The sequence below is a fragment of the Tyto alba genome, unplaced genomic scaffold, assembly GCF_018691265.1.
Source record: "Tyto alba isolate M040663 unplaced genomic scaffold, T.alba_DEE_v4.0 Super-Scaffold_14, whole genome shotgun sequence".
NCBI classification, from domain to species: Eukaryota; Metazoa; Chordata; class Aves; order Strigiformes; family Tytonidae; genus Tyto; species Tyto alba.
In genome coordinates, this window is record NW_024881276.1 from 48877849 (window position 1) to 48905410 (window position 27562).

At 38.3% G+C, this 27562-nt stretch overlaps 1 protein-coding gene across 1 annotated transcript; it reads left to right on the plus strand.

Moving 5' to 3' along the window:
- The first annotated feature begins 1159 nt into the window (after positions 1-1159).
- CIP2A (cellular inhibitor of PP2A) lies at positions 1160-26642 on the plus strand. The gene is made up of 21 exons (XM_033005287.2): positions 1160-1405; positions 2865-3012; positions 4148-4260; positions 5796-5890; positions 6527-6623; positions 7609-7731; positions 7879-8024; positions 8711-8786; positions 9877-10104; positions 10589-10748; positions 11610-11751; positions 12499-12598; positions 13477-13595; positions 16134-16323; positions 18493-18567; positions 18651-18761; positions 19506-19702; positions 21409-21522; positions 23331-23413; positions 23908-24047; positions 25151-26642. Exons 1-21 carry the CDS (start codon positions 1304-1306, stop codon positions 25319-25321), a joined length of 2730 nt encoding a protein of 909 aa, XP_032861178.2. The 5' UTR covers positions 1160-1303; the 3' UTR covers positions 25322-26642.
- The last annotated feature ends 920 nt before the right edge of the window (positions 26643-27562 follow it).

The window sequence follows — 27562 nt, forward strand, 5'->3', positions numbered from 1 at the left end:
CTGGCAGTTGCTCTGGTTCAAGTGCTGCACTGCAGACAGCCGTGCTTTGGACAAGGATTTACGACACCGGGGTGGCTGCAGCTCCAGATGCTGCATCTAGACCCGAGGGTGAGTGCAAGCCCACACCACGGTCAGTTCTCAGGTATCACCTCTGAGGCGGTCAGCAGAAGCAGAGCGTGAAGGACCAAGGATGAAAAGAAATTTAGTGTTTTAGAGGAACACATCTGTTAACAGCATAAGAAAACTAAATTAATACACACATTCCAACACTTCTTCGCAGGTCTACTAGATTATAAAACAATCAGTGCGTGAGATTCGAAAAAGTGTGCTCAAAAGCTTCGCAGACCAGCACCTACATTCCAGCATTCTAAAGCAGAGAGTGTGTGTGCGTGCGTGTCCACGCGTGGGTTGAGCAGGGAGGGCTCCAATCACGTTGTACCTGAACGCTCCAAAGAGAGAAGAACCAAGAACAATTGCAGTCGGGGTGCCCCGACGGGAAGCGGCCACCTCACGCCCACGAAGGAAATGAATGACTCTCGCCACGCTGCCCTTCGCCTGCCAGCCTCTCTTCCCGGGTGGGCAGGGGCCAGCTCCGGCGTTTTGGTGACACCGCGGGGTCCCCGAGCAGGTACCTGGCGGCGGCAGCAGAGGCAAGGCTTGCCGGAGGGCAAGCAGCGGGCAGGGACGCGGCGAGAAAGGCTGCGAGGGGCCGTGGCGGGCCCGCGGGGTTGGCGTGGGGCCGAGAGCCCTGTGGAAAGCGCGGGACGCGGAAAGGGGACACGCGAGAGGCCGGGGTGCGTGAGTCGCAGGAGCAGAGCGGGGTGGGCGGCGGGCGGGGTCCGGGCGGCGTGGGCGTGGGGGGGACGGCGCGAAGAGCTTTGGCTTTGCTGGGCCACGGGCCCGCCTCCCCCTCCCTTCCCTGCCCACGGGAGAGGGTGGGGAGCTGCTGGCCGGGCTCGACCCCACGCCAACGGGGCAGGAAGCGCTGACGTGGAGCAGCAAGCGGCAGCCTGCAGTCGCTCCGCTCCTCCGCCATTTCCCCCCTCTTCTTCCTCAGGGCGGGTAGAGTAGGCGCCCCGCCCCGCGCTGCCGATGACCGAGGCACGTCACGCCCCGCCGTCGCCCCTCCCTCCCCACCTCCACCACCCCTTGCAGCAAGATGGCGGAGGCGGCCTCTCCCGTCGTGCCCCGCGGGGTCGGCGGCCGCGCCCGTTCAGTGGGCGCTGCCATCAAAATGGCGGCGGCGGCGGGAAATACGAGTAGGGTTCGCCGCTCGCGCGCCTGAGGGGCCGGCTGAGGCGCCATGGACGCCGTGGGCTGTATGAAGTCCCTGCTCCTGGCGGTCACGCAGTACCGGGCCGCCAAGACACCGCCCAACGCGGCGCTCCTGCAGCGCAGCCTGGAGGTGAGAGCCGCGCCGGTCCTGGGTCCCCGAGCCGCGGTGGGCAACGTGTGGGTGGCCCTGGTGTTCCCTCGGGTTTGGGGGCACGGGTGGCTCCCCTCGGAGCCCGGTCTCGGCCCGTGACCACCCCCCTATCCCCGGGGCTCGGCGGCTGGAGGTGGGGGAACTCGCTGGGTGAGCGGTTGCCAGCGGAGCTGGTGCCCAAGGAGGCCGTCGGACCGATGAAACGCTTCAGCGTTTAGCAGTATCCCTGGGCCATTACTATGTCCTTTATTGTACTGTTTTGTGGTGTTTGTGTGAATTTACTGCTATGTTTAGTATGTTTACATGGACATAGGTTAAGCATGTAATGTGCCTTATGGGGGGACTTTTTTTTTTTCTTATATCCCCTAAATTCTGACCCACAAGGATCACATGTTTTCACAACTAAAAAATAAAGTCTGAATGATAACTTTGTATCTGGAGTTTGCCAGTTTCGTGCAACAGGTAACCAAGGGTGTTTGCTGCTGCTGAGGGGTAGGCCTGTCCATTTCCCTGGCCTGTCCCTCTGTACTGCCCTTGTGGTAGGCATGCTTGGTATGGTGGGAGATTGACACATTGACTGAGTTGCTTAAGCTGCAGGGTACCTTTTTCAAATATAGATTTATTTAATTGCGAAAACATTAATATATGAGATAGTGTTCAGCTTAGCTTTCTTCTCTGTACCCATTGTAAAGAGGTATACAGGGGATATGCAAAACCAATATTATGTCACTATTATGCAAGTATAACTCATGTCCACCTGTATTGATGTGCCAGGTGTATCCTTTTATATAGGCTTCTCTGAACTCCGGTTCCACTTTTTCATCTTGTGCCCAGAGTGCTCCTAAAACAGCATTACCTGTTACTGCTTATCCTTCCTGCAGAGTGGCCCCTTTGGGTTCCTGTCCACATCTTTAGAAATTTAGGCTGTTGGGCTGAGCTGAAGGCTGATAACTAAATGTTTGTGTTGAGCAATCTGTTTGGTTGGTCTTTCAGCAGAAATAAACCATATCTTTTACCTATGCTAAAACATATGTAGGAAGAGTAACCTAGTATTAATTCTGTTCAGTGTGTGAAGAAATACAAAGTGTTGCTCTGCTACAGCTATGAGATTAAAAAGAATGATGTTACTATAAGTGCTGTCAGCAAGCAAACAAAAGAAGCCCCAGTATGTTATAAACAATCACAATGTAAACTTGATACTTTCCAAGGGTAAAGGAAACACATTAACAGGAATGAAATTTGTTTGGTTTTTTTTTTTTTTTCAAAACTTTTTTTTTTTTTCAGCAAATATGAATACAACCATCCTGTTCGAGTAGCACTTACATTCTCTTTTTGTCAAATAGGGCAGAATCTATTTAATGCAACTCTCTGCTTTGACTTCTGTGTTGGATATTTTGTTTCAGTTGAGTAATTAAGATTTGTTTTCTCCCTCTTACAGGTTATCTCTGGACTGAAGCTTACACGATTATTTGCTTCAAACCAGATTTTACCAAGTGAATGTCTCAGTTGCCTAGTAGAACTCCTTGAGGATGCTAATACAAACCCATCTCTAACCTTGTCTGTGGTTACTTTGCTATCACAGTTAGGTAATGTTTGCATGTGAACTTTTTATCTTTCACCTGTGAAGGGGAAGATGAGACAGGTGCTGATTCTGTGGCATGGGTGATGAACTTCCTGGGGGAAAAAAAAAGGGGTTTTCCTTGTAGTGGAGTGCTTAGCTGAGCCACCTGACTGTATGTATGAGGCCAGATAAGATGTTAAATAGCTATGAGAAGCAGATTTGAAGTCATTGCTGTGAAATTACAATGATCGTGCTTGTCAGAATTTGTTTCTTCACTGAGTAAGTGAGGAATTATTATCTTGTCCTTGATTTCGGAGCTTGAAAACACTACATTTTTTAATGAAGAAACCTGTCTAGGGGATGCAAAGATAGGGAGAAGCCATGTTATATCAACAACTGTCATCACCTCCGTTTACCTCTCCCATTGGAGTGTTTGCTGGGCAGCAGTTTGGACTCTCCAATGGCTTGGACCTATGTGCATCAAGTTTCCCAATTACAAAAATAGGTTCTAATGCCTTTTATTTTTTGAGAGTTGAGTCCTTTATGAGGCCTCCTTGTTTATCTTCTTTGATTCTTGGAGTTTTTGCCTCTTTGAGCTTCCTTTTAGGTTTTTGAAACAGTTACTGTAAAATTGTATTTGTTGCTGGGGTTCTTGCCTATCTTTTCCAACCTGCTGTATCTGGAAAATTTTAAGAATTAGTCTTCCTCAAACTGATCTATTGCTTTACCCGTCATCCTTGATTGCTACATCTTTTCCAGAACTGCCTAAATGGAGCTGGCTTTTTTTATCTAACTATTGTTAGATAACCCTTTTCAAGGTATTGGGTTTAGTCTACTTGCTCACCATAGCATGAAGCAAGAAAGCAATCACTGATTTTAAGCTTTAAAGCTTTTTAAGTGCAGGTTTCAAGACCTCAAACAGAACTAGAACTTCATAGGTAGGAGCTAGGCCATTCCTGCAGTGTCCAAGCATCTTAAGGAAAAGTACAAGTGTTTCAATTAACTGCAAGTTCATAGGACCTATGATTTATTTTTAGTTATTTGTGAAATATACATGAAAAACTGGTCAAAGACTTTCGCTTCTGCTTAGATTGGAAGCTAATACAACAGTTGCTTTTGCTACTAGGTAGGATTTTTTGTTAATAATTCTTTAATTCTAGCTTCAGACAATGAGTCTAGAGAAGCCCTTCAGGATACCTACAATCTGACCAGTGTGTTGGCAGGAGTGGTTCATCGAAGCTCTACGAATCTTAGAGACCCAGTCTTATTACAGGTAACAGGAACTACTGCTTAATAATATTTGGCTACTGATATACATTATGCATGTAATAACTCTTTAAAAGCTCTATCTGAAATAATGTGTTGAGGGAAGGTTGATCTTAGCTGTGTATTTTATTTTCTCTGTGAGAATAGTATGACAGCATTTTCACACTGCTTAGAGTTCTTTGTATTCTCTTTCTACTCTTGCTTGTACTTCATGTCTGCTCTAATTTGAAAAAAAAAAAAAAAAAAAAAAAACAACCAAGCAAGCAAAAACCCCTGGATTTGAAATTATTTCAAGAAGTCACTGCTTGGGAGCTTGGAAGGTTATGTTCCAGTTGAGCTATTTAGCTATTGCTCCTAATGTTCATAACAAAATCCTGGAGATTTTTGTCTGACAAATACTTTGACAGGTAATTGTGAAGGAATGAAAGGAAAGCTGTAGCTGCCAGTTTTCATGGAAGGCTTGCAGGGCATGTATGCCTTCTTCCCTCTGGTCAGTGCTATCTGCCAGTGAATGCAAGGAGACTGTGCTAATGGAAGCTTACTTTTAGGAGCCAAGTGCAGACAATTTTTATTATTTTTTTTGTGAACACATGATATCCCACAGTCTGATTTCACGAATTTTAATCTGTCCTTTCTGTGCATTGGACAGTAAAGTTGGGCAAAATTTTCTCTTTTTTTTTTTTTTAACATGCACATTTTTTTTTCATATGTGGCTCTAAGCTTTCAGCAAGTACTTGCTGGCTACCTGTGATCACATCTGTTTCTGGAGGGGGAATACAGAAAATTAATTTGCCAGCAGTTCTGTTGCACTTGATCTGTGGAAAATAAGCATCCAGTAAAAAACACTTTCTCACAGATTGTCTATTTATCAAAGCACTAGGAGTACCAGAAGACTTGAGGATCCAGGTGACTTGCCAGTCATTGTGAGAGATTTTGTAGTCACCAAGTAGATCCAACTATAAGACTGTTAAGTTCTTTGATCAGATATTTGTTAGGTGAGATTGTTTCAGCTGCTATCCTATGCTGTGAGTTTTGTCATGTTTGAGTTTAATTTCGTATTAACTCATGTTATGTGCCAAAAGAATGCTGTATGAACGACTTTACTACAATTACATCTGTTGGCAGTCTTTACAGCAAACCTGTTTTCCTATAAATATACTTTCTGCAAGAGGTTGCAAAGCACTTTTGGATTTTGGTGAAACTTCTAGATCTTTCAATAGGACAAAACCCATTTCTCACTGGCAGAATGGAGAACTTGCTGACAAGGCAAAGGGGAGAATTGGATGGGGTAAAAAAAGGTAACTCATCAAAATAAAACCTTACTCATCTTTTGGGGCTTTTAATTAAGTACATCAGCGTGGTAGGACATTATTCAATATGCTTGCAGCAGCTTGTGTTATTGTTATGTTAACATTACAAAGTGAAAACTAATTCAGTTGTAGTGTCTTGTTTGTCCTTTCAGTTTCAGCTTTTGTAACTTGTAACATTCTTCAGTGAGATGCTATAGGAAAGACATATGTGAATAGCTTTTTATCTCCTCAGAGTATTCAGTTGCTGCAGAGGCTAACCTACAGTGTTCCCGTCTTTTGCACTGGTGCCAACATCAATGAATTAGTTTCATTCCTAATGCATCATGTGTAAGTGTGTATTTGGTTGTCTTATGGGAAATACCTAGCTAAGTTTCTACACTTTCTGAAGGCCATTACCATATTGCACCAACCTGATCTCCAGAGTGAGCTGTGGCATTTTTGCCCTGAAGTTAACAGATTTTTCTTGGAAAACCATATTGTTACAGATTGTCAAATGCAGTGATTGTGGGACTTTGGGTGACTGATTATTAATTGATCTCTTAGTCCACTCCCATGCCCCTGGGAGCAGGGAGCTAACAAAGAGAAAAGCCAGGAGAAAATTCATGCTTGTCAGTAGGAACAGACTTGTCAGATTAATAGGAATTTTGTGCAAATGTCCTTGTAAGAGGTCTAATGACTGTTAAAAGCACCTGCAACAAATGACCTTTGATAGCACTGATATATGATTTTTTTTTCATATGTGCTCTGTTAAAAACTGCCCACACTGTGGGGATTGCAATCTGAATTTTTGCTTTGCTTGGTGAAATGGTGTCTAAAAAAACAAAACCAAAAAAACCCCAAAACAAAATTGAAAAGTCCCCCAACCACGTTGCCTCTGTCCCCTGCACTACAATTTCTTTTAATTAAATAGTGGATGCTTTAATAAAAACATCTTTGTTTAAACTTCTGGACTTTTCTTTTAAGTCAATCCACTGAAGACGAGTTAACGATACCGTGTTTAGGACTCCTGGCAAATCTCTGTCGTCACAACTTATCTATTCAAACTCAGATAAAATCTTTGGTAAGAGTTTTGTTTTTGTGGCATGATTCTCTGCCTTGAGGGCAAAAGAGAGTTGCTTGACTGTGGGGAATTACCTTAGAATTTCTTATGTGCTTTTTTTGTGGCAATAATACCCCTGACCTGCTTGTTCTGCAGAGTTGGTGGTTGCTTCTCCCATGTTGGAGAAAATAAAATAACCAGTAGAACAGGAAGTTGGGTATTCTCTTTCCTTCTCTCCGTGACTGAGTAATTACACTGGCTTGTGTTGTGCATTCAGCTTCTTCAGCTGTTCTCTGCAAATGAAATTTTCAGCAATCTTCCTTCGAAAAACTAAATGTTGTTAACATATAAAGACTGTAGTTGGATTTTTGGTAATCTGCATTAACTTGGGCCAAGAAAGAGATTTGCCTTTTAAAGGATAAATCAATAAAATACCACTGATCTTGATGTAGATCAGAGCCCTTGAATCCTCAAATACACATCCATATCTGAGCTACTTAGTTCTTGTCTCTTCCTAAATCAGTGTAAACATAACTTATTTTTTAATTCAGAAATGGAAATTCATCTACGTAGCATTGAATGTTGTACTGTTACCTTGGGAGAGAGGCAGGGATGGGGGGAAAGGAAGGACTATTGTCAGATCAAATCACTGAACAGAGAAGGGATGGGGTTCAATTTTCCGTGATTATTTTCTGTTAGAGACTAGCAAAATTACTTTCACCTGTTTCTTTAAAATAATGATGGAATTTCATCCTTGGTGTTTTTTAAATTTTATTAACTTATACAAGTTCAATAGACAATTTAGGTGTTGATGTCAATGACTATAATGTGCAGTACAACACTAAAATAGATTTCCTAGAGAGTTGTTATCATTCTAATATATTTTTTGTAATATTATTGTTCATGATTTGTATGGCTTGCGTATAAATATGTGCAATCTGTCCATCTGGTGTTTTATAGAACAGAATAAAATTTATAATGCATATGTTTCTCCTTTTTGCTTCAGAATAATGTGAAGAGTTTCTATCGTACCTTAATAAGTTTCCTGGCCCACAGTAGTTTGACCATGGTTGTGTTTGCACTGTCAGTATTATCAAGCCTTACTTTAAATGAAGAAGTAGGAGAAAAAGTAAGTGATACTTTGAAATCTGTTCTATTCTGAAGTTGTAGATAAAACTGTCACACTGGCCAAATAAAATTCTAATTCCAGCTACCTTTAATAAGCAAGAGACCCAGGAAAGTATGTGCCCCCACATAACTTCCTTTTTCCTTTTAGCTCTTTCATGCTCGAAATATCCATCAGACATTTCAGTTAATATTCAATATTGTTGTAAATGGAGATGGTACTCTAACAAGAAAATACTCTGTTGATCTACTTATGGATCTTCTGAAGAACCCCAAAGTTGCAGATTATCTTACCAGGTATGGCTTCACTTCCTCAAAGTACAGGATACTTTTCATAAGCTCTTGTTTAGTTTCTTTTCTGTATGCTATTTGTATTCTGAACCAAACATGGAAAAAAAATTCCCTAGATGCTTTTTGAATATTGCTAGTTGATTATAGCTGCTGCACCTGAGACTAAAGGATTCTTGTGTTATTAGTTTCACACAGAAGTGTGAATCAAAATCTGTTTTTTAATTGTCACTCGAGGAATATTTAAATAGCTTGTTGAGTAATTCTTTGTCTGGACAGTATTGACAGACAACTTGATGCATAGCTATCTTGCCTTTTACAGGCCTATATTGAAGTGGAATAGTATGGTTAAAGCTATAATTTTTACTGGAGGGTGTCACAGAGTAGTTCTGCGGAGAACTCGACTAGTGGTTCTGCAAATTCAGCTAGCAGAAATTAGTTGCTGAATTTCAATCTAGATCTAGCAGTAAAAATAGATAAAAATCTTGGCTTATTTTAAGGAATTTTCTTTCATTAGAATGTTTTTAAAGCTTAGTTTATTTTAAAATAGAAATTACAATCTCAAAACTATCACTGTACTTGAAGTGTTTGGGGTAAGGAGGAGAACAGGGCACTTGCATTCATCACTCAGTATAAATGTATGGGTGTGTTGAAATTCCAATTTTTTTTTTTTTCCTCCTCTGTGTGTGCTGTAGATATGAGCACTTTACCTCATGCCTTGGTCAAGTATTAGATCTTCTTCATGGAAAGGATCCTGATTCATCATCTAAGGTATTTATACTTTTTCAGTTTAAGGCTAAGAGGATACAACTCCTAATCTAGTTCTACCACTCTAGTCATAAATAGGTTCCTTGTGTACGAGGGTCGATAATGAAACACGTTGACTTCAGGACTCTTAAGTGACCTATGGTATTAACCAGGTTTATATTTTCTAGTTGTTCAAAAGGATGTCGAGTTGAATTTGTAATGGTTGTTTTTTTGCCAGACTGTGTCTGCTTTCAGGCCACAGACATAAAAGCAGGAAGCCAACATAAACACCTTTTGTGCTTTGGTTAATTAGAAGTTTTGGGATCTACCAGGAATGCAGTCTGTACCCCACTTCACTGGCTAGAGCTTGAATTAATACTGTTCATACTAAACTGATGATCAGGGAACCATGATGCTAACTTCTGCCTTAGGAATAAGTTCTGTCATATTAGTTGAGCAAATTGATGCCACATTTGGTTAATCAGTTAACTGTTGCATTCAATTTTGTCTCACTACCACCTTATGTAAATGAAACATTGCCTATCTGTTGCTAAAGGCTAAAATATTAAATGTTGTGAAAATATTTGGATTAAATACATATGTGAAACAAATATTAAGCTTTTTAATTAATGTATTTCATATCATAGTAAATGATGATTGCTAATGTTTCTGTGTATGTGATTTTGTTGTTGCTTATTGGTTTTATTTAGGAAGACTTATTGGCAAGGAACTTTCCAGGGTGCTTTCCTCTTCATCTCTGAGTATGCACATGTGCATCCATTCTTGCCTCAGAATATTTTCCCTTCCATAGCTTTCTTCATTCTAAGCATATATGCATTTCTACTGCTTATTAGATTGCTAGCCAGCTGTCATGCTTTTTAAAAAAGGGAAAGCAGTACACAGAATGCTATTACAAGCCTTCATCAGTCTAATGAACTGTGTTTCTGCTGCTGACTTGGCTTTAGGGAAAGAAAACTACTCTTCAGAAAACTTTAAAGTGCTAAAAGGACTTGCACAGAACTTACATGTCTCCTTAGACTTGTGCTATGGGCGTTGCAATTTCTGTATAAGTACTTGATTTAAACGCATTTGAACTCTCATTCACTTCACACAGATCTTAGAGCTGCTGCTTGCCTTCTGTTCTGTGATGGAACTGCGTCATACCCTGCGGCAGGCAATACTGGAACCATCTGGCTTGCCAGTCTCTGGAAATACCAGAATTGTGACTCGCTCAAAGACTTTTGAACCATCTGTTGCATTGGTGCACTTGTCAAACCAACCATTGGAAGGCTCTGAAGACTGTTCAGTTCTAGCACTGCAACTATTCAAAGAGATTTTTGAGGTACCAAGACTGATAATTGAGTTTAAAGAGCTTCTTAGTAGCTATATTTTTTAATTGATTTTTAAACAACCATTTGCATTTTACTTGAAAAATAGGATATAAAAATATACCTGAAACAAAATTTTCCCTGTCTTAGAATTCCAAGCTTTGTACTTTTCTTTTAAAGATGTGCTGTATTTTAGAAATACGTCTGTTTTGAAAGCTAAGTGGAAGATATGGCAGTTCATGAAGTCATGAGGTTGATACAAAGCTGTCAAAGACTTGCTTTCTGGGACTTGTCGAAGTGAGGAAGTTTCTGCTGTTACTGTTCTCTTTGTTAAGCTTCCTCCTCCAGTACAATACTGACCATCAGTCTTAAACCTAAAATAGCAAGAGGCTGGGAAAGCTTGAAGGCAGGCTAGTGGAGGAAGGGGTGTAGAGTAGGCTCGGCTTCCTTGTTATGTAGTTTAAAATATTGACATAAAATAAAATGTCTTTATTACAGGATGTTATTAATACCGGGAAGAGCACCTCAGCTGAACACTTCGTGGATGTTTTGCTGCCCGTTCTTCTTGATCATCTTCAGATGCCAGAACAGACTGTGGATGAGCTATTAGTGAAGAAAAAGTATGAAAGAATGGTCAAGGCTATTAATGTCCTGACGAATATCCTTTTTATGTACATATTGACAGTTAATTTATTATTCTTCCACCATGATCTATTCTAAGATGTTAAAAGAAATGTCCATCTTGGGTCACTTTAGTAGTTTGTAATGACAGTAACTGTCCTAATTTTACTTAGGACTTTACTGAAAGACCTTAAGTAGCTTTCTAATTGCTGTGAAATTATTTTGTAACATGGAGGTGCAGGATAAAATGTGGTAGCTATTCAACAGTATAGAAATACTTTGCAGATCAAAAATGAAGATGAGTGGCTTGCATTGGAATTGCAAGGGGAGTTTGGGTGGCCATCTTATTGATCAGTATAGTATTTTTGCCTGGCTAGGTCAAGTGCAGTTCCCAAACAAATATGATACAAATTTAGATTGGTGAAACAATGAAAAGTAATATGGAACGATAGTTTTACACTCCTCTTGGAGCTCTTAGCATCCACAGTGTCATGTAGTAAGGAGGACATAACTGCAGAATGTAGTCCTGCATTTAAGATGAGGTCTGAAGAGGTCTCTTTACTAGTTCAGGCTTAGAAAACTACTTCTTGTATTAGGGACTGATTGTTCACTGCCTCTCATCTTCATCTCTTGCAATCTTTCTTTATGCCACTCATTTTATTGTGGTTGTCCTTAGTTGTCTACTTCCAAGTGTGTGTTTTAACTGAGAAGTAAAGCTTACTTGGCTTGTGAATTAAGTATAACTTAAGTGGTTTATGTAGTTGTGTTTTAAAAGCACTTTTGGAGGCTCTTGTGCTTTGATACACTAACTTTTGTGTCTTTCATTATTAGAAAATGTTGCCTTTTGGTGCCAAAACCTAAGCATAGGTATATTAAGTTTATTCTTAACTCAATCTACTGCTCTGTAGAGATGATATATTGAAAATGCATGCCTCGAAGGTACTGACTGCCAGCCAATGCACGTCTCTAATAGAAAAACAATTTACCTATAGTGGGATTGATACTGGTTTGGGGACAAAAATAGTGGACTCTAAAATGTGGTGAGTATACAAATTTATCTAAAATTTAATTTAGCAAGACTTGTGTGAGAGTTGTGATATTATTCCAATGGAACGAATATTGTAGTTGAAAGTACCTTTTAAATGCATGTAAATCAATACCGTTTTTAAATCAAACTTAGTATTTTTGTGGCAATACAAAGTAATATTGTGGGTCAGTTCAATAAGCAAAACCTAGCTTAAATATTCAGATACTCTTTAGCGTAAGCTGGAGGTGGACTTATTTGGAACAATGACCTTAAACCTCATGTAGTTGAAGCTTACTAGAACTGCTCAAGGCACCGAATTTTTCATTCTGTTTTTATGTGACCAGAGTTCAAAAAATATCACACATCAGTGTGGGAGGGAATTATTGCACTGCAAATGGAATATGCGTTCCTTCAGCTCAGTGTCATTAACCTGAATGTTGATATAACTAAGAGTTATAAGGCCAAAAAACAGTGAATTATAAGTAGACCTACTATTCAATCCTCATTTTCAACTTGAAATTGTGTTTTTTGGTCCTCACTGTTGCCATCCTTGACATGCTGGAGAAGCTCAGCAGCATGTCCAAGGAACTTGGTGATCTCTTGGTGTTGGCATTATTGTCTTGCTAGATATATTTAATTTCTTTGTGAAGGTATTTATTAATACTTTTAAACTGAATTTTTTTATCAGTGCTGATATGAAAAATCTCACTCTGCCTTTTTTTTTTCACCCACTTTGCTTTTTTATTTTTGTGTTTAAAAGCAAACTTGCTGCTGATATTATTTTGAAAACACTTGATCTTATGAGCAGACTAAAGCAGGATGTACCTGGTATGGAGGTCAGCTTCTATAAAATATTACAGGTATGACTTTAAAATATCTTATGAAACGCATCTGTGAAGGAAAGTGTCACTGCGCTACAGTAGTTTGTTCTGGATGTTTTGCATGTTTATCTTGGAAGTGGTAAAACTTCTAGGAAACCATAGTCCCCTGGGCACAATTCTTAAAGGCTGTTTCATTGTTAATTCTTCTAAAATAAGAACAGTTTGCTTTTACTCCAATCATTTATTCCAGTAATGCATGTGAAATCATAAATCAGCAGCCTGGTAAGAATTATCTTTTTAAGACTTCATTAGGACTGCAGTTTAAAGATATCAAACTAGAAAAAAGTTATCGCAACCATATAATTATTTGTAGGGTTGGTTACTATTAAATAATACATCTAATCTGTGACTTTGCATAGTCAAAACAGTTTCTGGTAACTATTTGTGAGATTGTACCTTAATAATTTACTTTGTAGATGGAAAAGTAGTCCAGTCAGTCAAACACATCATGCTGTTTTGGAGGGTTTTCTTTCAGGAATAGGAATCATGTAATGTAATGGATAACAAAGTTTCACAGTCCTCAGGAAATCCTTATAAAACTTAAGCTTGTATCTCTTTATGATGGACATCAAGTACTTGAAGGAATTTAGTCTCTTTATCTGTTGCATTTGTTTTAATGGGAAAACATGTTTTTAAATACTTTGAAGCATAAACTATTTTTAAAATCACTTCTCTTCCATTGACTTAAGACTGAGAAACTTAGAAGGGCAAACTTTAAGAAGGTATCTTAAGTTTTGAATAAAACATTCCTGTGCTCATGGGTCTTGATACGATGATATCTGGGTGGTATTGGGTTGGTTTTTGTTGTTGTTGTGGACTGTTACATCTTTTTTTGACCAAAGCAGTTTCTTTTTTAGGATCAACACTTGATTACACCTTTGACGTTTGCTTTAACATCAGAACATAGAGAGCAAGTCCAAGTGGGCCTTAGAATACTGTTTGAGGCTGCACCCTTACCAGATTTTCCCGCCATAGTGTAAGTTTGTTTTTTTGTGGTAATCTGGTAGGATTTGATATTTTCATGGGGTTAGTGATTGTCACGTTTCTTGGCATATTACTTTCAGTTCATCAGACACAGAAATTTTGGAAAAACTGTCTTTTTTTCTTCTTCTGCAATTAAGAGACAGTAGTGATCTTGGAGGCCAGAGGAAGTAGTCCAAATGCTGATGGTATTCAATTAATATCAGATCATAGAAAGCATAGTCGTGAGTGACTTCTGTCCCTCAGGGTTCATTTGTCTGAAGTCTGTGCTTGGAACTTTCTCCTTGGAGTTTGTCTAATATTCTGTCAGATTTCTCTCTCTACTGAACTTTGTCAGACGTGTCACTCTTCAGTTCCTAAAGCTTTGCTTACCCTTTTGCAGTAACTTCCAAAAAAGAACAGAATAGGGTAAGACACAGGCAGATGGAAGTTAAGGTATTATATAAGGAGGTATAAATAGTGGAAAAAAAGTATTGAGAAGCTGTATTTGATGGAGTCGTTATTTCTGTAGATGCAATAGAATAGGAAAAGAACATCTTAAATTGTTTTTTCAGGTTGCAAAGATCATGATACAATCTGAAACATCTTCTCTATTTGTTAGCAGAGCTCTGTAAAAACAAAAATGAGAATTATTTGAAAGGACTTCCAGACAGATGCCTTTTTGGCATTTGAGATGCTTTTTTCAAGTGAAAGATTTGTAACATAACTAGCTTATCTTGAAACAGTGACTGAATTACTACTTATATGGGGGAAAAAGTGAAGGAAGATGACCTAACCAAATCATGGTAATTTGCCTCATTGTGATTTTTTGGTTGTTTTTGAGAAAGCTTGTAAAGATAGCGGCATGTACAGGAACTTTAAAAAACAAACAAAAACCTCCCCACACCCTATACTCTTTTTTTATCATAACCCAAAAAATAGGCCAGTGATAAGAGCCACAGTAACAAGAGTCTAAAACTGTTCATCCTGAAATCACAGTGCTGTTTTTATGATTACCAAACAGTACTATAGTTAGTTGTAGACTTCGAGAGAAATGCATGGGTGTGGGGGGGCTAAGGCATGTTGTTTAAGTGGAAGAATGTTTGTAAAACCATCAAAATGAGTACAAAATACATTTTAAAAGCTGAAGCACCAACCCAAATAGAGTTTCAGAAGAGCATGTAGCTCTGGAGGTCTCAGGCTGCAGGGGGTGCTTGGGACCTCTTACTAAAGGTGGGCCAGTGCGGGAGGTGGCCTTCTCTCCTGCAGGATGTATGCAGTTGTGGAGGATCTTTGGTGCCAAGTAAATGAGCTGTGGGAGGTCAGCCTGTGAGTATCAGAGATGATGAGGAAGACATTGGCCAGATCATTCTTCTTTATATTCTTTAAATATAAGAAAACTTTTCCTGTAAGGGGAGTCAAACACTGGAAAAGGTTGCCCAGAGCAGTTGTGGAGTCTTCATCCTTTTGAGATGCCCATGACTACGTCCAATGGTTTCGGCTAACCTGCTTAGAGAAGGAAAGTTGGACTAGATGATCTTCAGAGGTCCCCTTCAACCTCAACTATTCTATGATCACATTATTTTGTGGATATAGAAAACATTTTTATAATGGCCAGTAACAAATAGTCTGGCTGGAAGAAAGAAGAATCTGTACGATCCAATATGCCTGGAGTTGTACAGTGGAATAGCCAAATAACATGTCTATAAATGCAAGTTAAAAATAGGCTTTGTTCACTTAGGAAGCAATTGAGACAGCACTTCAGTGAAGTGTCTGGGGTAACTTAGTAATTAAGGAATTTATTGAGAGGAAACAATTTTTGACTGGTGCCTCAAAAATCAGCTCTTTTCATTCTCTCTGATTTAGAACATGTCATTAGTAGCTGCCTTGAAAATACTAACCACAAGTTATATGCACACACTGGAATATACATACTGTAATTACTTCTGTCTAGGCTTTTGTGTTCTCTTCCCTGTACAAATTTTAACTGATTGAACTTTTATCTGCATACTTAAATTCTGGTTAAAACTTACAAAATGAAATGTGTTGTACTCAATATAGTAATATTGTAAAATAGCATTTCAGACAAGGAAAAACTCAGGTTTATTGATGGCACTGGCTTTTCATGACTCAATCTTCTTATTTTTATGCCTAATAAAAATTCTTACTAAATACCTTCTCAGTCTTCTTAAAAATGGTGGCCTAGTTGAGTTGAATAATATGTGAAGTAACCTGTTTCTAAGGCTAATAAGAGACAGATCATCTCGTCTGCTCAAGAAGAGCTGAACACCATGAACCTTCTGGTGAGATACTGCATTTGTTTCTAAAGGTTAGCCATGATAGGCTTTCATTTTTTTCTTTCTGTATCTCCGGACAGTTTGGACACGTGTCTGATACTACATTTTAATGCTGTGTGATAATGCAAATGTGACTCTACTGTAATCTGTTTTCAATGGAAGACAAGTTAATTATGTTATGAAATTGTTCTCATCTTCAATTCTTGCAGTGATATTTGTAGCAGGCTATTTCATTAATAGCCTTTATGTCTATGCAGGCTTGGTGAAAGCATTGCAGCAAATAATGCTTACAGACAACAAGAAACAGAGCACGCATCAAAAAGAATCCAAATGCAGTCACCCATGACCAACCTTGCTTTGAGGTGTTCTTCATCCTGTCCTTCAAGTGATGAATCCACAGCTTCAAATATTCAGGAATTAATACAAAAACTTAATTCTGGACTAGCGGTTAGTAGAATTTATATACCCTTGTTAAATATTTGGCACTTTTTAACTAGGGGGTTGGAAATTAAAATCGAAGTGTCAGGCTATAATGCATGTATCAACTGAGTTCAGTTTAGATTCCTACCTATTCAGAATATGCTTCTTTTACTGAGCTCCTCAGAAGAATTCAATGATGATTATTTGTGTTAAATCAGAAGCTGGGCTCCGTGCTGAGATCCTTTTCTCCACGGGGGTTGCCCACGCTCTTGTAGCTGTCAGATGTGGAGGAAGGTGTCAGGTACAGTTTCAACTGCCTAGACTTCTGGGATGTGTACAGGGACCCTCTTCCTCCCACTTCGTAAGAAATAGCCTGTGATAACATAGAGATTATATGCTGCTTTAGAAGAGGGTGGTGCATCTCTTGTATAGTTAAACACTCATACAAGCTTCTTCCTTTTCTTGCCTGTAGCTGACTCTTCAGCATTTGCAGTTAAATTTTTGTGGTCTTCTTGGAAAGCCACTGTTGTTACTTCAGAGGAAAGTTTTGCTTTCCTCTGCAGCAACATGCATTGTGAATGAGATGCTCAAACAGGCACCACATACAGTGTGCTTCTTTGCAGGCCATACTGTCAGATACTGAATATTTCCTCTTTCTCTTTGCTGTTCAAAGCAAGTTAGTTGCTTTGTAGCTGATTTAGACCGAGTGCTGGATTGTTGCTTGTATCTTCTTTTGGCTTAAAAGAAGAGTATGCAAATTGGGAAAATGAACAGAAAGTCCCTGATCAGTTTATCTGTATTAGTAGCATTGCCTCCAGCCTTAGCTTTGCAGGCCTCTTCTCTATGTTGTAACTGATAAGGGTGAAACTCGGCAACCTACCAGTTCCAGTCAGCTGATGGAACAATAGTGAAAAAGGTCAAGGGAGCCTTCATTGGCTTACTTTCATAGTCTGCTGCTGGATGCTCCCGTTGATCGTCCTTTTCAGGACTGCATGTGACAGTCTGTATGTGCATGGCTGCATGTATATTAGTGTAATTAGTATATATTAGTGTAGCAGCCACAGTAATGCAGCAGCTTCCAGTAATGTGACAGATTGTAAAGCTGCTTCAATATAATTTCTTTTGAGGGGAGAAATTGAGTGAATCTTTTCTTAGACCTCCTAATTAGCAGAACTTTCCTTCAAAAATCAATATACACGTTCACTTAAAATATCCAGTATTTCATCTGTGTGTGTTCCGTATGTTGTGTGAAGCTGAAATGTGTGTAAAAACATAATTGAGAAAACACTTTTAATAGTATTACCGTACAGAGAGAGTGAAGGGAACTTAAAGAAGCTTTTCTTAGAGTAGTGATATCTAAAAGGACAGAGATCACAAGTTTGCAAGCAGGAAAATTAACTACTTCTTTTCTACTTTATGGACAGGATAATTAACAACTGGAGCTCTGCAGTGGCTACTGTTAATATGCAAAAATATCTTAGTAATGGTTGAAAATGGTGCAAAGATGGTAGCTTTTCAGTAGCTGTTCATTGTATGAACAGCTGGGATAGCTTGCACTGGGTCATGCATCAATATATATGAACAGCTGCTCAAAACTGGTGTTACAGTAGCACTGTCTAAGAAAAAAAAAATCCTGAAATCACCAAGTAGCATTCTCACTTGATTTGAGCATATATTTTGATAACACATGGGACTTGCGCCATATATGGAAAATTTCCTCTAGTAAGTCAATGTGTTAACAGAGTAAGTTCTGTTCTGGGTAGTATCCTTTCAGAAGAACTTTCCTGGGCCTTTTCTGACAATCTGAATGTTGAGAAGTCCACAGAGTATGAACAAGGGCTTTTAGCTATTTTGTGCTGTTAACATTAGGGCAAATTACTTCAGGTGTCCTATGAGAGGACTGCTAATTCTCCAGAAAAGATGAGACCAAGGGGAAGGGAACCTTGTGCTGATGTTACCCTTTCCTGATGCTGGACTGTGTTCTGCAGACTTATTCAGCCTAAATAGTTCAGTTAGTCACAAACTTTCCACAAGAGCCGGGTGGATGCATTTGAGCTGACTGGTCTCAGATGTAAAAGTAAGACTCAATCTCGTGGACGGGTGGACTTCACAAAACTACTGAGCTCTTTAGGCACGCATTACCTATCTAAATAAATACAAATTTACAGTGGAAATAACTGTAAAACATTTCTGCAGATGGAGCAGCCATTCACTGATATGAGGATATCTGACATAATGGATGTCTATGAGCAGAAGCTGTCAGTGGTAGCAGTGAGTATGACTTAATGTGTATGAGTACATTGCTGTCTGTACATTCAGTAAGTGTTAATGAAAAACATTCTGCCTGTGTACAGTCTAAAGAAACTAGGCTGCAAGACCTTTTGGAAGCAAAGGCACTAGCTCTGGCTCAGGCCGATAGGCTGATGGCTCAGTACCGATGTCAGAGAGCCCAGGCGGAGTCCGAGGTAAGTAGCAGGAGCTTCCTTATGGGACTCTGAGGTGGGGCTGATTCATAATTGTCTAGGTAGCTTTAACTGTGATTGCACGTGTGAAAACTCAAACCTGCTTAGCTCTAAGTTGTGCTTGCAAGTTAGGGCAGTCTGGATTTTCATCATAAACATCCTGTTTTTCTCTGGATTGTTCTTTCAGACAGTTTTCTTTAATGTCCTTTCCCTTACAGGAAGTTAACAAAAGTAATCTACTGTACCGATTATCATTTGTTAACCATTCGTGTTAATTTAATGGTAGTAATCTTTATTAATTATCAAGTGCCTTACTAGAATTCTATACAGAATTTGCTGGTATATGAAGAACTGTTTGTGCCTTTTAATCACTTGTCAAAGATGAACTTTCAACTAAAGCTTGCTTCTGTGGGATATGTATTTGAGGTATGCACTGAAAACTCAATCATTCCTATTATAATAAAGATTGGGCTGCAGATTACTAAATCCATAGCTAAAATCTATCATATTTTGCTTTCGTCTTCCTTCTCCCCTCACGCTGTCTATAAAGGGAACAGAAGGAATTTAGTGAACAAATTAATTTCTAGTTAATATTAGATGAGAGATCCTTTTCTTGATGTAGCTGATGGCATTTTAGTGTTAGATCTGTGGCCTCAAATATGCCTATTACAAAGTGACTTGTGAAACAGAATTGCTTGTAATTGTGGGGTTTTTTTTTTTGGTGGGGCGGTGTCTTTCCACTCAAAGGCAAGAACTCTTGCTGCAATGTTGAAGGATGCAGAACGAAAAAATGAAGAACTTAATGATTTGCTGAAAGCTCAGGAGGTAGAATCTGAAAGAGCACAGACTGATATTGAACAGCTCTTTCAGCACAACAGGAGATTACAAACAGTTGCCGAAGAACATGAAATAATGAAAAAATCTTCTGTTGATCTTCTTCAGAGGTAAGGCACATAAGATCTCTAAGCAAATACTTTGTATTCAAAGAGTGATGAAGCCCTTTACTGGACTAAGCACATTAGAAGGGCAATGTTGCATGCTACTTAGTGTTTTTATGTGGAAAAAAAAAAAATCATTATTTTTTCTTCTGTATGCTTGTCAATGAGGTTAACTTAAGTCATTCAGGAAGTTAATATGTTAAATGGAGTGAGAACTAAAGTTGTAGGTGTTGAAGGTCCAGTTTAGAAAATAGCACTAACTTTGTATAAAAAGGGGCATTGTTCTCTAAGAAACAGAATTAACAATGCTTAGTTTCTATTAGTATTATACCATATTTGGCTTCTTTCTTTGATCTTATATGCTGTCTTAATGAATGCTATAGATAGCCTGGAGAAGCGGCCAGTAAGAGTATGTCTGCATACAGTAGGAGTTTGCATCTTTGATCAATCCTGTAGCAAATTTCACTGAAATTAGGTAGAAGTGAGGTAGGAAGGAGGTACCTTGTGTGCCTTGAATTATTCATAAGCATTATTTCTTTAGGTTCTTAAGCTAAAAGAGGACGAGACACAAAATCTAGGTAAAGATAGAAGCAGTTTATGAAACTAGAATACTCTTTGGAAGAACTAAGGCTTAAAAGAGCTTTGGCTTCTCAACTCATATGAGCTGGTCTTGTCACTAGGTGTCAGCAAGGCAAAGAAGCTTATAAAACTGAGCAATTTTCTTGCTTAATAATGGGAACAGTCATTTTATTAGGCAGATTGGTGCTCCTAAGGGAGTCATTGAGGAAAGAAAAATGTATAAAAGTGTTGTACATTATGGTATTTCTTGAATAAGTATTTAATAGGGTCGCTGTGGAAGTGCCTTCTTTTTTGCTTGAATTGTATGCAGCCATACACTCTGTGAACACGTATTTGAAATAAGATGAAATCACAGGTATGTGAAATAAGAGCCTCAGTCTAGTATCTAACAGTTGTAAATTTCCCAGAGAAGGAATAAAATAGCTTTCTGATCCTTACAGTGTGTTTAGAAAGCGAAAACTTGCTTTCCAAACAATCTGTACACTTTTAAATATACTGTTCTTAAAAACAATCGGATAACTGACATCAGGAGAGAGAATTTTCCTTTCGGTAGGGAAGTAGAAAAATATGCTTAGAGCATGAGATCTCCCTCAAAGCTTCTTTAAATATACACTGCTTTGTCTTCAGTATGTTCAGGTTTTAGTATCATAAGACAACTGGGGATCATAGACTGACTTAAAAGGTCCCTTAAAAAATGTCTGCAAATAGCTAATTTGTAACAGGATTTTGTATGTCAAATTTCTGAAGCTCTCTGTATGTTTTGTGAGTTCCTAAGAGTTTTCTACTGGAGTAAGGTTGTTTCCTGATCATTAATAATTAACAATATGTAAGGGAACCACTGAAGCTTGACTTGGAGTTTTTTCTTCCTCCAAGTATGTTAATTTCAAAAACACAACAAACCAAAAAAAAAAAAACCACCCAAACAAGCAAGAAACTACCACCAAAAAATCCTCAACTGAACCCAACACTCCCATTGCCCCCCTCCCACCCCCCCCAGCAAAACACCTTGTTTTTAGCTTGAGTGGGATTATTGCACAGATTATGTCAAGTATTTTTATTTGACAAACTATTAAAGTAATAGCTTTTCAAAAGCATTTACATTCTTCAACCATAACCCCCTAATTCATTTATAGGTATGAAACAACTGAAAGACAATATAAAGATCTACAGATTACATGCAATTCAATAAATAAACAGATGGAAGCAATGAAGAAAGTAAATGAATCACTCAAGCAGCAGAATGACAAGTAAGTTCAATTCAGTCTTTAAAGCAAATTAAAGGTAAACAATAAAATTAAATAGCACTTTAGTCTCAATTTTTCAATTGTTTAAGTAACATCTGAGAAGTGGAGTTAGGAGAAGTAAAAGATGCTTTAGGGTTGCTTTAGATGTGTATGTTAAATGAAAACCTGTAGGAGTGACTGGTGGTTTGTTTGCTCCTGTATAGGTTGGCGGTGGGGAGGAATACCCACAGACTTCAGTGACAGTAGGAATTAGAAAGAGCAATGAAGACAACGCAATTCTTGGGTGCATTTCAGGGGGTGGGGATGTGTCCTTGGTTATTTAAGAATTCAAAGCTTTTGATGTATTTCCTTTTAGCCTGCAAGGTTTCTCTGTAATGTTATCAGATCCAAAAAAACCCCAACCCTACTAAACTAATATATTTAAAAATTATATTGGAAGTAGTGATGGTTGGTATTCTGTCTGTGGTGTAAAACATCATTCCAACCATAAAGCTAGCATTACTTACGTCTTCTTGAGGTCTAATTACAACTTTTTCCTTTTTGGTGGCTTAAAATAGAGGTTTGATGTACCTTTCACCAACTAAGGGAATAGGGTTCCTCTTTGAAAAGTTTTATTTGATACTTAATTTTGCAGCAGATGTCTTTCAAATATGCTCATAGGCAGGCCTTATATTCTGTTTGGTATTAAAAATGGTATTCTTAGTTTTACTTGCAAAGTTCACTTCATGCTTCCAGGCTCTTGCTTTGTCACTAATCGGACCAGTCCAAACTGCTGCCTTGAGTTCTGATTCAAATGGAAAAATGTTCCTACTGATACATTAGCTTGCTACTGAATAAATTTGGACACTTATTTTCACTGCAGCTCAGTATAATAGGGGAGATATTCTGATGAAAGCTGCCCCTTTTTAAAGGCAGGTTGGGGGAACAGTTATATAGATGTTCTTGCACTGCCACGAGTAAAATGGAGGCCATGGAAATGGATTCCTCCCCTCTCTTGCTAGAGGCTGCAGCTTAGAAACTGGTAGCTAGGAAGCAGATAAACAAGTGAACGAGAGTGATGGCAGATGCCATCTAGGCAAGTGGCAGACAGAATATGACTTAGAAAGTAGACTAGATAGCAATGGAAAAAGTAGATTAGCTTTACAGAGTATAAAGTGCTCAGATTATAGCTATAATGCCAGCAGATAATAGTACCTAGATATTAAATGACTGTGGAAACTAATTATTATTCTAACTATGGAAGACTGAAGCAAACCCGTATGTGGGCTATGAGGATATCTTATGAAATTGTTGTCTTTGAGGGCTGTGTGACCATCTGAAAGATGTTCAGAATGGTATTGGAAAATTTTTATGCATAGATGTGCTTGTGCAGATAATACCTGAAACAGGTTTTACTAATGGTATCATTGATTCAGGAGCATACTTAAAAGCTAAAACCCTAGCATCCTTAATCAATGACAGCGAATTTTTACTTGAGTTGAGTGGCAATTTCGGTTCTGTCATGGCATTTTGAATGCTTTGTGGCTGTAATCAAAAGCAACAGTTTCTGGTGGTTAAGCTCCAAGTATGAACCTTTTCAGTAGTTTCTACAGTGATCAGATAAGGAAAATGACTGTTTCATGGGGGGGGGGGGGGGGGAGAAGGGAAGTAAATAAAATCTGTCTGTGCTCACACCCTGAAAATTAATAGGTTTGATTTGAAGTTCTTGACAACAATTGGAAATGATACAAAAGTCATTCTAGCCTCTTAGGACAGAGAAATGGTGGCATATCTCACTTTGATCATTAAAATTTATTTCTCTGCAATTTTAGGACTGTTGCACAGTTGGTAGAAGCTGAAGATCACAGGAAAGAATTACAGCAACAGCTACAGGAGAGAGATGGCAAAATAACAAGTAAGTCACCTCTAAAAGTCACAGAACTTAGAGAACTAACTAGATTAACTAGATGTTGTTATTATGGGCTCTAGATAAGCAGCTATATTTTACTAAATAACCTGTAAATCTTATTTAGCCAGGGATAGGTAATTTAACAGTTGAATGAAACAACTGTAAATTTTTATTTTTTTAGAAACGATATGTAAATGTGATTTCCCAGACTATATGGACTACACTGAATCCTTGCAGAGCATCATATATCTCTTCAGGATCTCTTTACAATATATCCATTAGAACTATTTTCTGTAGGAACTGCAAATTACAAGAATTTAATGCTTCTGCAAATGACTGGAAGCAGCCACCAAAACTTAGCAGTAGGTGGCACTACTCAGTAAGTCAATTATTAGCAGCCATGTTGTGTCTGAAAATAAAAAAATACTTGTTTCCCAGGCAGTGCAGTATCTCTTCTCTAAATTTGGCAGCCTATCTCTTAATGTGTTCATTTTCTTAAGCCCTGCAACAGAAAATAAAAGTTCTGGAAGAAAAACTGAAAGCTCAGCAGAAAGAAAAAACAGATATGGAACAAACTATAGATATTCTTAGAAAGGAATTAAGTAAAACGGAGCAAGCAAGGAAGGAATTGAGTATCAAGGTAAGGAATGATTTGCACCTGTGTTCTGGAGACTGGAATTTTAGATATCTATTTAACTGATAGCGTTGGTAAATCAATATTTCACTGGTAAAGTAGCTAAAGAAACTAGAGCAGTCTATGTAGTGAACAAGAGCAAATGATCTCAACTTTAATTGTATATACCTCTTGAGTAGCTGAGCTTGCATTTAAGAGAAAAGAAGTCAGTCAGGTTCTAATGAGGCTATATGAGGCATGGTGTGTGAGCACTAAATGTTTGGAAGGAAAACAAACGAACAAAAAACAAAACCAAAAAACAACCAAACCCTGTAGTACAACATTAAAGAAGAGAATGTAGCACTCTTCAGTAGCTTTGACTACTGCAAAATGTGGATTGGCTTACTTTCTCCCCCTTCTCACATCCTGAATTAAGGTACATATACTACATATGTACTCACCAAAATGCATCTAATTTTCTTGCTGATCATTGAAATTCTAATAAAATATCTATTTTTTTATCTCTAAGAAAAATAGTGTCTTTTTTCAAAACAGACCAGTTTGGCTATACCAAGTTAACAGGGTAATGTTTAAAAAAACCCCAAAACTAAATCCCTAAAACTTCAGTGCAGCCTATATGTCCTTGCCTGTAGGTAAGGCTTCCTGTAAACTCACAAGGCAGAGATTCATTTTACATGCAAAATGTGCAGTCTGGCAAATGCATTTTCTGTACTTCCATTCCCTGGAAGCAAACCCTAATCTCTCCCGGCAATATTATCTAGTATATAGCAAATATTTCCCTTGTTCTTGGTAAATAGTTACTGATGTGGGGCTTGAAACGTGGATGGCTTAACTCTGAACACTTCTGCTGTTTAAATAGGACAATGATGACATGGGGGTTGGTGCTTTCCCATCGTATTTAACATTTTGAAGTGTAGCGGTAGCTGTAATCATTCATGTGCACCAAATGTAGAGCTTAGAAAGATATTTCTGAAACAAGCTTGTCATTTTAAAACTGCTTTTTAATTACTTGCTTAAATTCACCATCAGGCCACTCAGCTTTCACTGCATGGTGTGTGTTTTTCAGTTGATAATAAAGGAAATTATAAGTTTTTTGTTTGTTTCTGCAGGCATCGTCTCTGGAAGTTCAAAAATCCCAGTTGGAAGGACGCTTGGAAGAAAAAGAAACGCTTGTAAAACTACAGAAGGAAGAATTGAACAAACATTCCAATATGATTGCAATGATTCACAGTCTGAGTGGTGGCAAGTTAAGCGCAGAAACAGTGAACCTCAGTTTGTAGGGCTCTGTTGTTAAGGTTCTAGTATTTTATACATGTGTATGAATATATATAAAGACTCTGAAACCTGAAGCTAGTATGCTATATGACTTAAAAATGTAAAATTCAAGTAGCCTAACTACCAATTGAAAAGAAGGAGTAGTAATTGTGGAAGCTTTGGTCTGAAAAAAATGAGCTATTGTATAGCAAATAGGCCTTCTCATGGTCTTGGTAGAACTGTTGTCGTGTGTATTGGGAGATGAATGCAACTTTCGCTGGTGTCTAACCTACCTAAATATATATAGGGAAACAAAGCAAAACAGAATTCACTATCAACTCTTTTGTCTGTATATTCTTCTGTTGGCTGTCTGGCAAGTAGCATGCTTGATAGGCTAAGCACTTTTATAATTTAATCTTGTTAATTGTGACTCTTCTGAATACCATTATTATTTGTGCAGCATTGCTTCCTGATGTCGAAGGTACAAACATCAGAATAAAATGTGTTACCAATTAGAACATGTTACATTGAAAGCTGTATTTATCAGTGCATTGCTGCAAGTGCTTTATGTAGTAAATATGTGGAGGCGTTTCTAATAATGAGGAGATGAATTTGAGCCAGTAGAAACCACATTTGAATGACTTTTCAGCAAGTAGCATCAATTAGGGAAAGCACGCTAAAATGAAATACATGAACGTACAAATACTTCTTAAATCCTAGATAATACTTTCCTAATCCTACACTACTTTTCTTTAAAAAGATCTGCATTTTTTTGACAATCCTGTCTGCATGCTAGCTGTTGTCAGCGTTGTTTTCTGCTGTATATCAACGGGATTTCATATATTCTTCATAGTTAGGTAAATTTGCTTTTTAAAAAAAATATATTTTCATATGAAAGACTAGTACTAGACTTTGATGCATGTTTTTGAGTGGCAGAACACTTTCCTGTCCTTAGTTTACATGTGACGAGAATAACATGTCTTTTAGCAGTTGACAGAACTGTTTTGTTAGTATCTGTATTTTCGTAGAACTACCAGAGTTTTGGATGATCTAATATATATCTTTCTGTAGCCTTTATTTGTATCTAATTTATAATGGCTAGATTTTAAAATACCTGAGATTCTTTGTGTTTTCATTGTGTAATAGCAATGTCTTACCGAATTTGTTCAACTCATGTCTAAGTACAGCCTTGTACATTCTGTTCCAATTATACAACATCAGATGAATTGTATCTATTTAACCTGTTACTGAAATATAGTTTTTATAGCTTAAACACAGGTAAGATTTATAGACATTGTTCTGGTCTCTGTGAAGACCAGGGGAATAAAAAAGAAAATAATTGCTTTCTTTTCTGTGTTTCATGTATTCTGTTAAGTGAGGTAAATTATAGAGATGACTGATAACTTTGTGCACAAAAGCATGCCGTTTGGTTGCCTTCTTGCATAAAATGCAGTTATTGCTTAGGAAGGTTAAAAAAAAGTTATCAGAAGTACTGAAGTGAGGGATTTTTATTAGTTTTGAAAGCTCAATTAGGGAAGAAAGCTTCATTAACCGTAAACTTTTACTTCAGTCTAATGGGTTAAGAAATTTGAGTGTCAAAGTAAATTTGAAGACGGGTTCATTTTGTTTAAGTCTCCTGGTCATGGCAAAAGGGTAAGTAAATATTTTTTTTTTTTTTTTTTTTTTGGTCCTTTTCTGCTGGCAAATGCTCATAGAAAGAAATTCAAGTAGGAAATGTCAAGTGTGTTACTAATTAAACTGATAAATGCTGGTCTGACTTTGTTTTCAAATGGTAGAATGGGAGGGCAAAAAAGTCAAGCTGCTAACCAAGGTCAGGTTATGCAGCAACAAGGTTCGTGTCCCCAGAAAATGGTAAATTAATATTTGGATTTTAGATTATAGATTCCACAGTAATAAGCATGGTGTGTAAATATTGACTGTTTTGCCCCAGAAAAAATGTGCTGCTTCAATATGCTGTTCTAAGCCAAGTGTTGCTGGACTCGCTGCATAGGAAATAAATGCATGGACACATCCAGCTACTTTGCCAGCATTTCTGTGTTCTATCCTGCAGTGCTCTTCCATTTGGTAATGAATAGTGGCTAATGGAACTAGCAAATAAATTGATGTCTGTTTAAAATCTTGTTCAAAACATACAGCTCTTCTCACTGTAGAAAAACATGTAGATTTTTACACTTAATTTGTGCAGAACAGCAGCTGTGTTGTGGGGGCTTGCTTTTAGGCATCTTGATATCATCAGCGTTCAAAAT